We start from the raw sequence: 16,991 nt of genomic DNA, 5'->3' as shown, positions 1-16,991 counted from the left end.
TAAGGCAAGAAATAAACAAGTCGCTAAGGAGAAGCAATAAATTTGAACCCTGACAAGCACACTATTGTAGATTGAAAACAGCAGATGATATTTGTTGAACCGACCTGTTTGTAATTCTAAAAGCTACGCAGCCACAGTAACGTTTCACTTTTGCAATAAAAAGGGACAATTGGCCCTACCTGAAAAATAACTGCCGTCCTTGGTCACATGACACGATATATAAAATACTGCGTGTAAAGATAGTGTATAACACTAACAATGCTAGAACGCATGCGTCTTACATGTTGAGCTCTACCATAAGGAAAACCACTCAACATTTGTGCGTGATTCCGTATGCAATGTATCCTTCACCTAATATAGAAGCCACGAACCCTAACTAATCTACGCATGCGTTTAGGACAAATTAGTTTTGTTCTAAGGAGAATGGTACCACAAGGAGAGCAAGGGGTTACCTGAAACAAATATATAGCTTTGCGATGTTCAAAGTTAAGCGATGGCGATGGAATGTGTTTTACGTAGAGTACACATGTACCTTTCCCACCCTACCCCCACTACTTCCTTGCCTCTAAACTAATTAATTAATTGAAATTAATTAATTAAACAAACATTAAAGTTTACACCTTAGCGCCTTAGCGGAAGGCAACCCCCATAACCATCCCAATAGTGCACTCTGCACTAAAAAAGTGTCTTGCCCAGGCCAAGAACCCAACACAATGTCCCCGGCCAGCGCTCCATACTAGGAAAATAGACATACCCAGTAATCGATTCTATTTAGCGCCCGGGGCCCTAATTTACTTTTGTTAGCTTACTGCGCCTTTCAATAACATGCGGACTCTAAAATTCAAAGCTCAACCGACAAATGTAATGCGTTTTTCGCTACCGTCAATCAAATGTTCGGCGGCTCTTCCCAGCTTCCGACTACTGCCGAACACTGTTTCGTTGTGTGAACTGTACTCAACGATTTGATTACCTCACGCTCGGCAGTAGTCGGAAGCTGGGAGGAGCCGCCGAATATTTGATTTGACGGTAGCGAAAAACGCATTTGTCGGTTGAGCTTCGAATTTTAGAGTCCGCATGTTATTGAAAGGCGCAGTAATTGAAGAGTGGGGAGGCTTCGGTAGAAACGATGGGTATTCCCGCAAGAAAGGGGGAATTCCCGGTGAGTGCCACAAACACCTATCCCTCAACAAATAATGAGCGCAAGCCCGCCCCGTTAATTCGGTCATCCCATTTACTACGGACACCTTATTCTGGCTCGAACAAAAGGTCTGTCAGCCCTTTCCTTATGGAGGATTCCTTTACTGCCAGCCCGGCCAGATAATTGTGGCCCGTCGGTAGCAAAGATTAACGGAGTTCCATTGATTGGGTACAATGTGAGAAAGACTCTTGGTCGCTTGATTGTCGATTTTGACTAAGAGGTTTCACAGTTCGGACAAGTTCGTCTCTTTGATGCATCTCGTGTTTGATACCTAGATGAATTATACGGGTGAGACGTACCGAGCGGTTTTCACTTGAGCGTGGAAAGTTAGTTTGCGTTCGCCATATATGTTTGCTTTGGTTTTGCCTCACTAAGCTAAGTGGTGGAAAAGAAACACTCGCTCCACCGCCTCTGTCATCTAATCAGAAGTAACTGACAAAAACCAATCCTAACTCTCCCGTAAAAGTTCTCGCGCTTCGCGTCAGCTTCGTGTTTTTACTTCGAATCTAGTGGTTTACTAGATTGCCTGCGTCCTTTCAGTGATTGGCCAGGGTAGTTATTTTGGTTTTACACTACGAGAAGTCCCTCTTTTGCTTAGTCCGTCGTGCGTGACGCGAAAGAAAACCGCGAGAAAAAAATGGCCGCGCGAAATCCTGGAGGTGAGGAATAAATAAGGTGTTGATTTCAGAGAGAGGAACTTTTCAGCGGAGTGCTTTTTACTTGGGTTGGTACATTTCGCTGACCCCTAGCACATGGACTAACAAGATGGACCTGGTACATGAACTACTTGAATGAACCACCAATGGACTACCCTAAATGTAAACCCCTAAAATTTCTAACCCAAAAGTTTAAGAATCAGTTTGACTGCTCACGTTCCAATCTTCTAGGAACAATTTTTAAACGTCATCGCTTCTGCATGCATTTCGTGCCGTTTATTTATAAGAGCGTTCAGGCAGAGATTGACCAAAATTTTAAGAAGGTATTAAGAATTCCTCAGGCTGAGAGTCGATTAAGAACTTTTTTTGTTTTGCTAATCGGTATATTATTAAAAGACAAGCATAAAAAAGGCAACAAAAGATATTAAATTAACCCAAATGCTTGAGGGCATGTTTTGTATAACATTAACAATGGTTTTCTTATTGCATGACACACATTTCGAATTGTAATAACTAGCACCATCAAAGTCATCAGGCGATACAAAGTCTATCAAGGTAGTTGACCATGTATACCATGTAAATTTAAGAACATCTAAAGAACGTTTTCAGCCTCAAATCGCCAAAAGTATATAAGAACGTTAGCCTCAGTTCCACAAAATTAGACGTTCTTTCATAAAAAAAAGAGTGTATTCTGCAAGCAAGCTCTCCTGGCAGAACTAAGTGTAGGGCTAGTCTCTCCGCCACCTACTTTAAGAACTGGCAAGAGAGCTTGCTGAAAGGCTCGTTGCAACATAGTTCTTTTATCATTTTAGTTCTTTTCACGTCTTATAACGGTGACCAGTGGCCCCCAAACGGGATAGGAAGCAGCTTGACTGAGAATTTGAGGTACGATTGAAGATTTAGCGACATAAGAATAATATAATAAGGTCCCTTGATACACAGTTTGTGTGCAATCTACACACTATTGTTTATGTTACGATTATTACGAGGGTCAGTGATCCTTACATCCTGCACAAGCCTTTTGTTACGTCATAACCGCTCTGAGCATTTGCATGCGCTGCGGTTGGCTGCAGGTGAATCATGTCTTACCTAAAGATGGCAGACGTTGAGTACTAATTAACTGAAAAAGGCATGCACTGGCTTGGCATGTACTAAAACCCAGACGGTGGATTCTGGACGATAGACGATAGACGATGGACGATGGACGATGGACGATGGACGATGGACGATGGACGATGGACGATGGACGATGGACGATGGACGATGGACGATGGACGATGGACGATGGACGATGGATGATGGACGATGGACGATGGACGATGGACGATGGACAATATCTCTGACATTTATTTCTCTCGGACATTTATTTCTCTCATTTCTCTAAGACATACTCATAGCTTTCAACCAGGAAAGCTACAGCTATTTCTGGCGAAGCCGGACAAAGATAAATATGACACCCGTGTTAACAAGCAGCATAACTTGCAACAGTAAATCAAACAGCCGGGCCCGGCGTAATAATACAAAATGCAAGTATGAAGTAACCAACATGCTCACGGAATATTTCAAGAGGGGGGCGTAAGGGTTTGCGGTCATGCGGTTTTGCGTTATTTTTGGTGCGGTTTTACGGAAATCGTTATTTTAACCTGCGGTATTGCGGTTTTATAAGACTAAGCGGTTTGCGGTTTTCATAAATTTTGGATCGCGGTAATCGGTAAAAAAAGAGATTGCAGCCGTCTGCGCTTTCCAGTTATGTAATAAATCAAGGTAAAGCGAATTGTAGATCTACATGCTTTAATAATCACGAAGAAGAATGAATTGAAATCCTACATTACACAACATGGATATCCGATTACCGATAACATGACTCCGCACGTGACTAGATTATAACATTCCTCCCCCTTAAGACTTTTGCTATTCCAAACAAAACAAAAAGAAACACTGAGCAGAAGCGTAATAAAATCAATCAAATGTTTTTCACATAATGATTCTTGCCGATCGCTAATCAATGTTCAAAAGCAGTGTCATACGTTTTAAAGTTCATAGTCTTTGAAACGTTCGGGTAAACGTCGGTCGCGGACTGGGCGTAATGGTTTAGCCTCTTGTGCATCAGACGAACTCACGACCGGCTTGGTTGGGCTACTCGGTTGGGTTGCGTCTGTTGTGCAATCTACCTCCGACCCCACTCCTGGTACTAAAATCTCAGGATTTGGCTTTGTTGGGTCTTGGCTGTGGCTTTTCCGCATATGGTCCTGATGTCGTCGAACAACTCGACCATCCGGTAATTCGACTAGGACTGAGACTGGGCCCGTTGTCTGCACCACAGTTCCTTTTTGCCAGGACTTGGGGGAACGGAAGACCTTTATGAACACAGGATCACTGGCTTCAAAGTCCCTGTGTTTGGCGTGGTGGTCGTGGGTCTGTTTTTGATGTTCTTGCTTCTGTCTCACCAGACTTGCAGTGTTGGGCACTATGAGGTCAAGCTTAGTTCTCAGCTTTCTCTTCATCAGCAGCTCTGCTGGTGTAACCACTGTTGTCGTGTGTGGTGTTGTTCTGTACTTGAGCAGAAAACGTGACAACTTGTCTTGCATGGTTCCCTCTTCCATCTTCTTTATCCCTTCTTTGAAGGCTCTAACTGCTCGCTCCGCCTGTCCATTCGAAGCTGGATGGTATGGCGATACTTTGGTGTGTTTGACGCCATTTTTTGAGAGGAAATTCTCAAATTCCGCACTTGTGAAATTGGGACCATTGTCGCTGACGATGGTTTCCGGGAGACTTTGGGTCGCGAAGATTTCTCTCAACTTCACTGTGGTGGCGGCTGATGTTGTACTTTGCATTCTGTGGACATCCATCCACTTGGAATGTGCATCGATCACCACTAAATACATGTGACCCTTATATGGCCCTGCATAATCAACGTGCACCCGTGACCAGGGTTGACCAGGCCACTCCCATGGGTGGAGAGGTGCTTCTGCTGGGGCCTTCTGGTGCAGTTGGCATTGCTGACACTTTTTAACTGCATCATCTAACTCACGATCCATGTTTGGCCACCACACATAACCACGTGCAAGGGCTTTCATCCTTGATATGCCCGGATGGGCTTCGTGAAGCTCGGCTATGACTTGTGCTCGTCCTTGAGGTGGTACTATCACCCTGTTTCCCCATAGAACGCATCCACTTTCTATGGTTAATTCTGCTTTCCGGCTCAAATATGGGTGTAACTGCACATCCTGGCAGTGGTGTGGCCATCCATTAAGTGTAAACTGGTGCACTTTTGAGAGAACAGGATCGCGCCTTGTCCATTCTTGGATATGACGTGAGTTGATTGGGGTGTGGTCCTGATGTTCTAAGAGCAAAACTGTCTCCCCAGGTACAGGAACAGACTCTGGCCTCTTGGACAAGGGGAGTCGACTTAATGCATCCGCATTGGCATTTGTGGTCCCCGTTTTATAGGCAATCTTGTACTCATATGCTGCCAAGGTAAGGGACCACCGCTGAACTCTTGGAGAGGCTTGTTGGGGTACTCCTTTCTTCTCGTTGAAAAGCCCTTCCAGCGGCTTGTGATCAGTCTATATGGTGAACTTGTGACCGTACAAGAACTGATTAAACTTCTTCACTCCGAAGATGATGGCCAAAGCCTCTTTTTCAATAGTGGAATACCCACGCTCAGCTGTGTTCAGTGATCTTGAGACGTAACCAATTGGGCGCTCTGTTCCATCTGCCATCCGGTGGGAGAGTACCGCCCCTACTCCATAATCTGAGGCATCACTCGCCAAGATTAGTTCCAGATCTGGCTGGAAATGTACCAGGAGGTTTGCAGACTGGAGTAGTTTCTTGGATTTGTCAAAAGCCACCTGCTGCTCGGTCTTCCAACACCACTTTGTACCTTGTCTAAGAAGCTTGTGGAGTGGTTCTAGTACTGTAGCGATGTCTGGTAGGAAACGGTGATAATAATTTAGCATTCCCAGAAATGCACGCAGCTGAGTAACATTCTCAGGCACTGGGGCATTCTGTATGGCTTCCACCTTAGCTTCTACTGGCTTGATACCACGACCATTGATCTCATAACCACAATAGGTGACGTCCGACACCATGAAGAAACACTTTTCTTTTCGCAGCCGCCGTCCAGCTTCTGACAGCTTCTTGAGTACTGCCTCTAAATTGGCAATGTGATTGTTGTCGTCCTTCCCGCTGATGAGAATGTCGTCCATTCGCACAATGACCTGAGGAATGCCTTGCAAGAGGTTTTCCATCGTCCTCTGAAAAATGCCAGGTGCAGAGGACACTCCAAAAGGCAGTCTATTGTACTGAAATAGGCCTTTATGGGTGTTTATGGTGGTAAACTTCGAGACTCCTCATCTAGAGTCATCTGCTGATATGCTTGCGACATGTCCAGCTTGGTAAATTTCTCACCACCTCCCAGGGTAGCCAAAAGATCCTCTGTTTTCGGTATTGGATAATTGTCCACTTTGGACACTTGATTTACTGTTAGTTTATAGTCTCCACAGATCCTCACAGTCCCATTGGGTTTTGCCACAGGTACAATGGGTGCTGCCCATTCTGAGAATTCCACCGGAGATATAATTCCTTCACGCTCCAATCTTTCGAGTTCAAGTTCAACATTACTTCTCAATGCGTAAGGTACTGCTCTGGCTTTGATGTATTTTGGTTCAGCGTCTTGATCCACGTAGATCTTCGCCTTTACCCCTTTAGCGTGCCCAATCCTTCAGCAAATACATCTTGGTATTTTGAAAGCACGTCTTGAAGTGCCGATTGGGTATTATCACTGGCTATCTGAAAGATTGTTTCCCAATCCAAGCGAATTTCTTCAAGCCAATCTCGATCAAGTAGGTTCGGTCCGCCACCTTTGACAATGAGAGCGTTTAATTTCTTCTGCTGGCTTTCATATTTTACTGGAACCGTAACTGCTCCCTGTACTGGAATCTTTTCTCCTGTGTACGTGCTTAGAACCGCTTTTGTTGTCTGGAGTGGACCCAATGCGTCACGCAATCCCCCGTACGTTACTTCATTTAATATCGTCTTCGAAGCACCCGTGTCGATTTCCATCGTGGTTTTCCGTCCACAAAGTTCCAGATCCACTTTGAACGATTTCTTTCGATCGCTGGACAGATGATACATGGCATAGGCGTCGTCTTGATCGGCGCTTTCTTCAACAAAATGCGTTCTTTGTTTACCACCTGGTCGGCGCCCATGTTTGTCTCGCTTTTGAGGTTTCTTCTTTCCTCGACATACTTTAGCCATGTGGCCTTTCTTTTGACATTTGTAACACACTTCGTTCTTGTATTTGCAGCTCGAGGGATCATGGTTCCCACTGCAGCGATAGCACTCCCGCTTTGGCTGAAAATGTGGAGGTTTAGTTTCTTCTTCGACCTTGTTGAGGCTGTTGTCACTGCTGGACCCGGGCGTCTTCCCGCCAATATCGATTAGATTCTTTGAAGCCATTTCGGTTGCTGTAGCGATTTCTACCGCCTTGTTGAATGTGAGCTCCCGTTCGGCCAACAGTCGTCGTTGAATGCGATCGTCGCTGATTCCATAAACGAGTCGATCTCGCAGCATGTCTTCGAGTGTTGCTCCGAACTGGCAATGCTCTGAAAACCTTCTGAGTCCTGCGACGAACTCTGCAACATTTTCCCCTTCGAGTCGACTCCTGCTATGGAATTTGAATCGCTCAACGATAACACTTGGTTTGGGCGAAAAATGGCTTTCCAGCTTTTCTAAGATCTCTTTTAAACCCGCATCGCCCGGTTTCTGGGGTTGTAAAAGATCGCGAATTAACCCGTATGTTTTGCTTCCACAAACGCTTAACAGGATAGCTCTTTGTTTCTTCTCGTCTTTAATTTCATTTGCGGCGAAGTACTGCTCGAGTCTTTCCGCGTATTGAATCCACGATTCCTCTGACTCCTTAAATTCTCCCACGTTCCCGTAGGTTGCCATGTTTATCCTCGTCGCCAATGTAATAAATCAAGGTGAAGCGAATTGTAGATCTACATGCGTTAATAATCACGAAGAAGAATGAATTGAAATCCTACATTACACAACATGGATATCCTATTACCGATAACATGACTCCGCACGTGACTAGATTATAACAAGTTATAACAGTTATTACTCGGATCCTGACGCTTCCGATGACTTTTGATCTCTTGTTTATGTTTTGCACGGGACCATTGCTGTGCAAGCAAGCTTTGCTGTTTGTAATTTCCGCTTTTTCCAGTTAATAATTGGTATGAGTGACCATTTTATCCAATGATACGTCGACTCGTTGACTCTTCGGGCTGGGAATCTTTCGCTCAGATTTCCTACAGTATTTGCCGTGGCCTCTTGCGGGACAATGTCTGCCGAGCAAGAAGAAGTGGTTATGAGGATGGTCGGGAAGAGACGATGTTACTTAAAGCAGAGATTGGAAGCTCGGCGACGTTTCTTCTGGGAGCAAGAACTCGCTTCGGGAGAGTTATAACGCTTCAACAATCGTTTGCGTTACTGAACACTTCATGTGGTTGACTACGTTGTCTTCGGGTTATTCAAAATTCTTCTTGGAAAGATTTAAAATAAAATTTAAGGTTGATTCAGTCGAATTGCGACATAAAATGGGTGTTCCGAGCTCGTATTCGGGATATTTGAGCTTGAAAACTATCATCTTGACGAATTTGCACCAAAAAAAAATCGCGGAAAGTTCTCGTTGTGTAACATTCGAGTGGTTTCCAGTGCTGAAGTCGTAAACATCGATGTTGTTCAATTGGGTAACTCAGCAGTATTCGTGCGGGCGCGAGCGCACTTATATTAGTTCCACAGCAGCATAACAAAGTCAGTCCCACGGACGTGTGTCAATTATTGATCTTTTACGGAGTCATGGAAGTCGTCGATACTCGTCAGAGTGCATGATAAGATCAGCTATAATATTACAGTATTATTTTATGAGTGCGAGATCATACGTTTATTAATATTAACCTACACTTTTATCAAACTAAATAAGGTCGTATTTCTAATGGGATGGCGAACTAGAAGTAATGATGGCGGCACCGCAGCACATTTGTAACTACGGTTTCGGTATTTTGGTAAATTTCCATGCGGTATTGCGGTTTTTTACGTTTTTTTACGCGGTTTTGCGGTTTTCGGACCCCCCTTACGCCCCCCTCTTTCAATCTTTGTTCCTGCAGAGCTAATCTTTAGAGAGCTTAAAACATATCTTGCAGTACAAATGAGCCAAGAAAACTAGCACGTGGCAAAAAACAGAGGTGTCAAACGCTACAAATTACACGCGGATAACAGCAGAAACCACGCAGACTTATGACCTCTCTAACGGCTCTACTCTGGTGAAATGTCCTCCTAAAAACAGGATTATTGCTTAGCGAAATATTCAAAGATCCCCCTATCGTACCGTACAAAAGGGGCAGATCCTCAAAGATATACTAGTTCGAGCAAAACTCTCAAAGCGGCTATTACACGTGGATAGGAGTTGTGTAGGCCTGTCACCCCATTGTTATCATTGTACATGTACTTTATCCGAGAGAAATAAATGAATGTGTGACATTGCGTGACGAAAACTCCGCGATCAGAAGTTCGTGATAATTTGTCCATTCCTTAAGAGTTAGATTTTTGCTGGGGAAGGGGGAGGGCATGAATTTTTGCTGTTCAATATTTCAAAACTCCATGGTGACATCGCGTGACAAAAGCAAAAGATTGTGTGGAAAATTTATACATGTATATGTACTTTGGCTGAGAGAAATAAATGAATGCGTGACATTGCGTGACGAAAAATCCGCGATCAGAACTTCGTGATAATTTGTCCAGTCCAAATAAATTATATTTTTGCTTGGGGGAGGGTAGGGGGGAGGGCACGAATTTTCGCTGTTCAATAGTTTAACATCGCGTGACAAGATTGTGTGACAATTTAAATGACAAATAAATGAATGTCAGAGATATCGTCCATCGTCCATCGTCCATCGTCCATCGTCCATCGTCCATCGTCCATCGTCCATCGTCCATCGTCCATCGTCCATCGTCCATCGTCCATCGTCCATCGTCCATCGTCTATCGTCTATCGTCCAGAATCCACCGTCTGGGTTTTAGCACATGCCCACTGGCTTTCAATCTGTTGCTCTAGTGTTCTGTATATTTCAGGTAGCGACTCAGGACTCCATTCAGTTTCAAGGTCCTCAATCTGTTTCTGGGAAAGAAAACTTCTCTTGATCTTAGATGAATTCTTAGAAAGAAAATTAATCTTGGCAATTCCGGCCCCGGAAGTACCACAAGCTCTCAAGCTATCTCCGTTCGAATAACGGTTTCAGCCGTTTGGAAACTAGGCAGTCAAGCACAATATGAATGCAACGCTTGGCAATGCTCTCCTGAGTCAGTCAGACTTTCCTTCCAACTTCTGTTGTAAAAATGTCACCGAGCATGATCTGAATACCACGGTTTATGCGTCTCAAATCATCGCCGCGTCTGGCACTGGACTATTCTACTTGATCATGTTTTGCCTGGGTATCCTCGGCGTTTGTTTCGAGCAATGCGCCAAACTGCCCTCTTCTCAAGGTACGCTTTTCTTTTTTCTTGTAGGAGCACTGATAACCTTTGTAAATGTCCTCACCAATGCAGACGAACTTCAGGTCAAGCTGACTTACCGCATTTTCACAATATTTCTTATTGGAATTGTCTTCGCTGTATTTGGCGCCGCGCTTTTCTTCACAGTGCCATCCGGAGATTGGGCAGATGCACCAACTTTGGGTCGACAACAGCCTTCAATGGGACTCGTAGTTACATTAATTACATTACCTCTTGTCGCCATCGAGATTGTTCTTCTTGTCGCAAGTGCGGCTTCCAGGAATACGGACGGGTCGGCAGGTCGACCGTTAACAAAGACAATTTGGATATACGTACTAGTGGACAAATCAATATTCCTCGCTCAAAAGATTATTCAAGTAATTATTTATCTCTACCTACGGAATACGATTACTTGTCAGGGGTACAAAGAAAATGCCCAGTTTTATTTTAGAACACTGTCCTTCTTCAACTTAATCGAGTGGGTCGACTCGCAGGTGAACGTAAACAGCGATGTTCGATTGAGCGGAATAGCCAAAGAAGTTGATGGCTGGTTTAATGCTTTTACTGATTTGTACACCGCACTAATCATAGATTACCGCTTGTTGTGTTCGTTGCTTTTTCTTGAGCACTCAGTGGACGTTATTGAAACTGAACACAACAACAACAACAACGAAATCGAAGAAGCAGACAATATCGAAGGGCCTACCGGAAGAAACTTGACCCCACGCGAGCGACTGATAAGAAACGTAGGATATGTCCTTGGTTTTTCCTGTCTTATTGCCCCAGTGCTCTGTGGACTATATTATGTGCACCAGTTTCACCTCAAACCATGGGTCAATGTCTCTGCTATAATCGTCAATGCGACCATCGTTGTTTTGGGAACGTGTCTTCTGTGCAGTAATGACTTGGATGGAGGAGGAAAGAAGGAATCACATGGAGTTAAAATCATGGTTAGTGCTGAGTCTGATAAACGTAAAAGAAGAAGGACATAAAACTAACTGAATGGGACATCCATTTTGGACATTTTGGTATGCATACGTGTTGCCTGGGACTTGATACTTCTCATAAAACTGCTTTAGAGAGCTAATTCCCCATATAGGCCTTTCTCTCAACGGTGATCCCTCTCACGTTATTTTTAGACATGGTATACGCTTTTCGTCCACGGAATAACCTTTTGCGCGGGTGTTCGTTTAAGGTGCGAATGTGTGTAAAGGCCCTTGGCTGTCCCCGTGCATGAGCAAAGCCTGCTTCACACTAGGTTTGTTATCAGGTTATTCTAGTATTTTTAGATCCCCCTGGGATTTCCGAAACAAGAAGTACTTTAGATAACTAGAGAGGGATTGCTTATGAAATAAGGGTTACATATACTGTGGCAATAACTCTCTTACTCTTCATCATCTCTTGGTACTTTATGCTATTTCATGTGAGGAACTACAGTCGTGGACAAACATCCTTGGGACACTTAGGTAATGTAACGAACTATCTGTATTTTACGACTGAAGTTTGAAAAAAGCGCTGCTATCCTTTTAAAAACGCGTTGTTGCCTCCCCTCCCCGCCACCCAATACAATGTTGAAAATCGGGAGAAATTCCAGGTAGTAGTTTTCAACATTGTATGTGGGGTGGGGGGAGAGGTTAGGCAGGTGAGGTTGCATCCACGTCTAGCGTGTGCGCAAAAGCGCCAAAAGTGCAAATTTGTCTCAAGACTTTTGTCCATAATTGTAGAACACAATTCCACCAGGAGAAGGGAATTATTTGATCGCCCGCTGCGTCAAATCGAGACTTTCCCTTTTGTACTTTGTCACGGCACGATGGGAGTTGAAGACGCTCTCTTCCAACTTTTATCCGTAACTTAGTCTCAATTAAATTACAATATTTAGAGAGGAAGCCGCATTATGCGGGTCCTCTATCCTGGCCGAATTGGAATTTGGAGTGTTGGTTTTTGGAGGGAGGAAAACCGGACAACCCGGAGAAAAACCCTCAGAGCAAGGCAAGAACCAACAACAAACTCAAAACACATATGGCACCGAGCCGGAATATAGTCGAATCCAGGCCACATTGGTGGGAGGCGAGCGCTCCTACCTCTGTGCCATCCTGCTGCCCTTCTCAAGAAGGGACAAAAACCGGACTCGAGATAGTGAGGGAAATAGAGCCTACGGCTAACTTTTATCGTGCTCGTTTTAACCTTCAATGAATTTAATCTTCTCCCATAGGTTTGTTGTATGGGTGCAGTAGGCTTCACCTGCTGGTTGATAAAAGCAGCCATCGCTTGTGTTTGGGCGGCTACCGCAAACGCTAGAAGAGACATGGGAGGTGACCCATCATACATTGGCTGGGATGCTCCAAAGTTTGTCGCGCGCTGTGTCACAACAGCATTCCTGATGGCTTTGTTCATGCAAGTAAACGTCAGAGCCTTCCCCTTAAAAAACCCGAACAGAACAGTAAATTATCTTCTTGTACCTGCTCTCATGTTAGCGATAATCTCTGTGTTTTTGGAGAGCTTGATTGATCAGTATCTTGGACTGGATAAAATATTCAGGTTTGTAATGATGTGGGGAGACGCGTGTATGAACACTCCTTTTTTGTACTAACCCTTTGGATACCAAACTTTCGCCACTGAAAAAAATACCGTTTTTAACCACTTAGTCAAGTTTTTTAGCTGCCATGACGCTAAATAGGCCTAAGTTTTGCTAAGAAGGCTTTTTTTTACTAAAAGGAGAGATTTTTCGAAGATTAGGTACAAAATTGAGCAAAATTTCAATTCCGGGCATGCGCATAAGCCAAAATTTGGACTTTTTATGCCATTAACCGTTCTCAATTTTGCTTGTTGCCCCTTTCCTTTCTGTTTTTCTCGGCCCTTTTACACTGGCTACCTTTTGCATTGTATGTTCTTTCTGGCTGCCGTGAAAAGTTGGATGTTAGTTACGGGCGAAGCCTAGAAATGGACCTTGATCAATCATAGGCGTAGTGGACCATTTTACCACCGTTTTTGCACCAAAACTGATAAAGTTGTTTTTCGATTTGCGACGTCGGAATGTCGTCGATATCTAAACCTGACCATTGTGCGGAAAGGCCTAGCCTAGTACTACTATCTGCTTATCAAGAATATCTGATGACATTTAAATTGATGACGTCACAAGTTGTACAAAGAGCATGACCATTAATTACGTAGTTGGTATTCAAAGGGTTAAGGTCAAATTTTTGGACTGAGGCTGAACTTGGCAATGAACCATGCAATAAGATTTTGTAGTCTCATTGCTTATACTGCTTATGTTCAAGCATTTGGTTATTGAAATGCAGACTCAAGCTAAGTCTTGCATTTTACCAGTGTTAATCAGACTCCTCTTTAAATATAGTTGTCAAAATGTTCTTAAAATATGCCTTAATCTCAGCTCCAACCTTCTTACAAAAAAACAAGAGAGTAATTTTAGGCTGCCAGACGGAGTTGCAAGTAGCCACAAGTAGACACAAGTTCAGACTACTTGCGACTCCTTTTGGCAAGCGATGGCGTGCGCTTTTACCTGCGTTCACTTTAGACGAGATCAAAATTTTCCGACCCAAGTCGGTGCAAATTCTTTCACCGTTTTGACGGCCTAGAGCAAGTGAACCCAAGTTGATCGCACGTCATTCGTTTTCATTTATTGGAAAAGTCGCAACATTTTTTTTTATAACTTTTCTCAATAAAATCGTGCCAACACGGTTAAAACCCGAAAGATAGCTAGAGAGTTAACGAAACATCTTCTTCCCTCTAAGGTTCGAAGTTCTTGTTTAACTTTAGTTAAGTTATCTTTCTTGCAGGTGTGAAATCAAAGAGGAAAGCATGAAGATTCTTTTTGAGGCAGGTCCACCAATGTACCTGGGATTCCTAATTCATGTGTCTTTACACTTTGTTATAATCCTGACAAATATTGTAAAACGAGATGGTGACTCACCAAATTCAAGTTACAGATCAGCTCGCTCATCAACCATCTCAGAATACCTCGATGCAGAGATTGATCCCGGTTGATGTAGCGGCAACTTTTACAAAGGCATACTAACTTAGGGAAAATTATATCAGCATTTAATGAAAAGTTTCATCTTGTGGCGAGCTCCGTGAGCGGACAGGATGAACCAAATCCTGCGCTGTGATTGGCTACCTGAGCATGCAAGATAGCACTATCTCTCCCGCTTGGGATTATTCGCTATATCCCGCAAGAAGCATGTGTTCTTTATCCCATATCATAAATCTAATAATAATAATCGTTTGCTGGAATTCTCCCGCCGCTGAAGCAGTATCCAAGTCAAGTCACAAGGTTGATTTCCTAAAAGCTTTAATGGTCACAAGTTCGCAAAGGTTCTGACAGTGTCTTAACTCGAAGCTATATCGATCTGGACTAACTCCTAAATTGTTGCGCAAACTCTTCTAATTAAAATGATCAAGTTTCACGATTTCGTAATGTGTGCCCCAGTCCCCGACAATCGTATCTATAATGAAATTCTCGACCGTGATTGGTTCTCCGCGCGCCTATTTGCCACGTAATCGGCGCGCGATCGTGAAGGTGTCCAATTACAGGTATCCAATTTGAACTCTTTGTAATTAGATACCTGTAATTGGATACCCACGCGATTTGCACGTCAATTACGCGCGCTTTAATGGCTTCCGTCGCAATGTTTCCTGCATTTTTCAAAACTTATGAAAAGTGCTGCAGACGTTTGCGCTGAAAGAAGTCCTCAAAAGACATTTAAAATTCCGAAATTTGTTATAGATACGATTAATTAGTACTTGGACCTCGTGTCGTACAATTCAGGGAACGTGCTTGTAATTTCAAATCGGCCTCGCGCTTCGCACTCGTCCGATTTTGAAATTACTCGCGCGATTACTCCCCGAATTGTACGACACGAAGTCCAATTACTATTACGTATTGTAGGAGACGAGGTCTAATTACTGATTTATCGTATCTATAACAAATTTCGGAATTTAAAAATGTCTTTTGAGAACTTCTTTTGAGCGAAAACGTATACAGCGTTTCCTAAGTTTTGAAAACTGTAGGAAACATTGCAAACTGAAAGCCATTAAAGCGCACGCAATTGACGTGCGAATCACGTGGGTATCCAATTACAGGTGTCCAATTACAAAAAGTTCAAATTGGATACCTGTAATTGGACATCCACGTGATCGCGCGCCGATTTGGGGCAAATAGGCGCGCGGAGAACCATTCACGATCGAGAATTTCGTTATAGATACGATTAAAGATTTAATTGAGCACATAAATGAATATCTTTTATTGTCAGCTCTTCTTATTTAAATATAATCAGGCAAACAATCATTTTGCTCTAATGAAAATACTCTGCGGTGAAACATGCCTATACAGAAATGGGCAGTCCTTTTTTATGTTCACAGCAAACAGCAGTTACTATTTCAAAACCACGCATACTTGGTGTTAATTAGGAGAAACGACGTCATTTGCTTGCTAAATAAACTAAGCTTTTTCATTACAGTTCCGACCAGAAAGCAAACCTTTTCTGCAACGATTTCAGATTCGCTCCAACAGCCTGGTGCATTATTCAGAGTCCCACCTAAGCTTACCTGTAACTATCTTGTAAATCCATCAATACAGAAAAGAAAAAAAAATTCCATCGAATATTAACTGAGGCTCACAGGATAAAGCGTAATCATAACCATAACTTCGAAAGCCGTATAAAACTCTTATACAGTGGCGAATTGGTACGTAAAGTTTACAGTTCATTTATTTCCATTACAAATTTCAAATTACAATTTACACTACCCGCGCGTAGCGTTGGCTAATCGTGGCGGGTATTGAGAAATAATACATTAAGTCACAATCAAAAGAAAAAATAAAATTAATTTAACGCTGAATCACATAAGCAAGTACAATGAGTCGAACTAGTGATAAGTAGGCCTAATGGTGAAAGAAACTGTGAAAAGAGACAGTTATAATAAATGGAGCCGTGAAACACAATAATTATGGGCATTCAATATCAAGAGTAGGAAATGGACATAAACATAATCATCTTCATAGGGGTTGAGGTTAAAGTTATCTAATTTTCCCTTTCTCGCCGACTGCGAGCAAAGATCAGAGTGTTAAAAAACTTATAAATCGGACTGTAAGCCCAAGAGGAATAATTATAGGTCTCCCAAGCTCTCTGGGAAACGTGAGCATTTTTAGTATATTACCCTCCGTTGCGCAACACGGCGTAAAATAATATGAGAGTTTGTATGGGAATGTAACGATCGTTTATATCAATTCGAAGTAATTATATACTTTGTCAAAGAAATTAAATAAGAACGATTTACTTCGACTCTTTTGTCGACTGCGTGCTACTAATATTTCCGTGACGTTTTGAGGCCGTTTCAAAACAATTCCATCGAGTTTTAGTGTACTGTTCTTCTGAAAACAGTGAAACTACCACTGCTATTACGGATTTATTCCAACTCTTTTGATGTCTCCGTTTTAACTGCAACACAACATAATTAGTTCTAAACTAATTTGTTTCCACTGCCTATACATTTTGTTCAGTGGTCTGTACTCCTAGAAAGCAACTGGAGAGTTCGCACTGAGAAGTTGACCGCTGACTTAA

At 42.9% G+C, this 16,991-nt stretch overlaps 2 protein-coding genes across 2 annotated transcripts in view; one reads left to right on the top strand and one right to left on the bottom strand.

Moving 5' to 3' along the window:
* Positions 1–6,211: 6,211 nt before the first annotated feature.
* Positions 6,212–16,991, bottom strand: part of LOC145464797 (uncharacterized) — a 101,027-nt gene continuing 90,247 nt past the window's right edge. The window contains exon 2 of the mRNA XM_081448592.1: positions 6,212–9,007. Within this exon, the coding sequence (XP_081304718.1) occupies positions 6,553–7,806 (1,254 nt within the window). The 5' untranslated portion in view covers positions 7,807–9,007 and the 3' untranslated portion in view covers positions 6,212–6,552. The remainder of the gene's footprint in view (positions 9,008–16,991) is intronic.
* Positions 9,004–16,571, top strand: LOC145464789 (uncharacterized). The gene is made up of 3 exons (XM_081448584.1): positions 9,004–11,363; positions 12,626–12,951; positions 14,211–16,571. The coding sequence occupies exons 1-3, from the start codon at positions 10,191–10,193 to the stop codon at positions 14,416–14,418; spliced, it is 1,707 nt and encodes a 568-aa protein (XP_081304710.1). The 5' UTR covers positions 9,004–10,190; the 3' UTR covers positions 14,419–16,571.

This window comes from Orbicella franksi, chromosome 13, assembly GCF_964199315.1.
Source record: "Orbicella franksi chromosome 13, jaOrbFran1.1, whole genome shotgun sequence".
Lineage (NCBI taxonomy): Eukaryota > Metazoa > Cnidaria > Anthozoa > Scleractinia > Merulinidae > Orbicella > Orbicella franksi.
Note: the sequence above shows the minus strand (reverse complement) of the source record. Positions and strands in the feature narration are given on the sequence as shown.

Bases quoted from the DNA above. Each gene is read 5' to 3' on its own strand.
- LOC145464789 (XM_081448584.1), top strand. From the start codon at position 10,191: ATGAATGCAACGCTTGGCAATGCTCTCCTGAGTCAGTCAGACTTTCCT. The intron at 11,364-12,625 runs GTTAGTGCTGAG...CTTCTCCCATAG, and splicing joins CACATGGAGTTAAAATCATG to GTTTGTTGTATGGGTGCAGT. The intron at 12,952-14,210 runs GTTTGTAATGAT...TCTTTCTTGCAG, and splicing joins GGACTGGATAAAATATTCAG to GTGTGAAATCAAAGAGGAAA.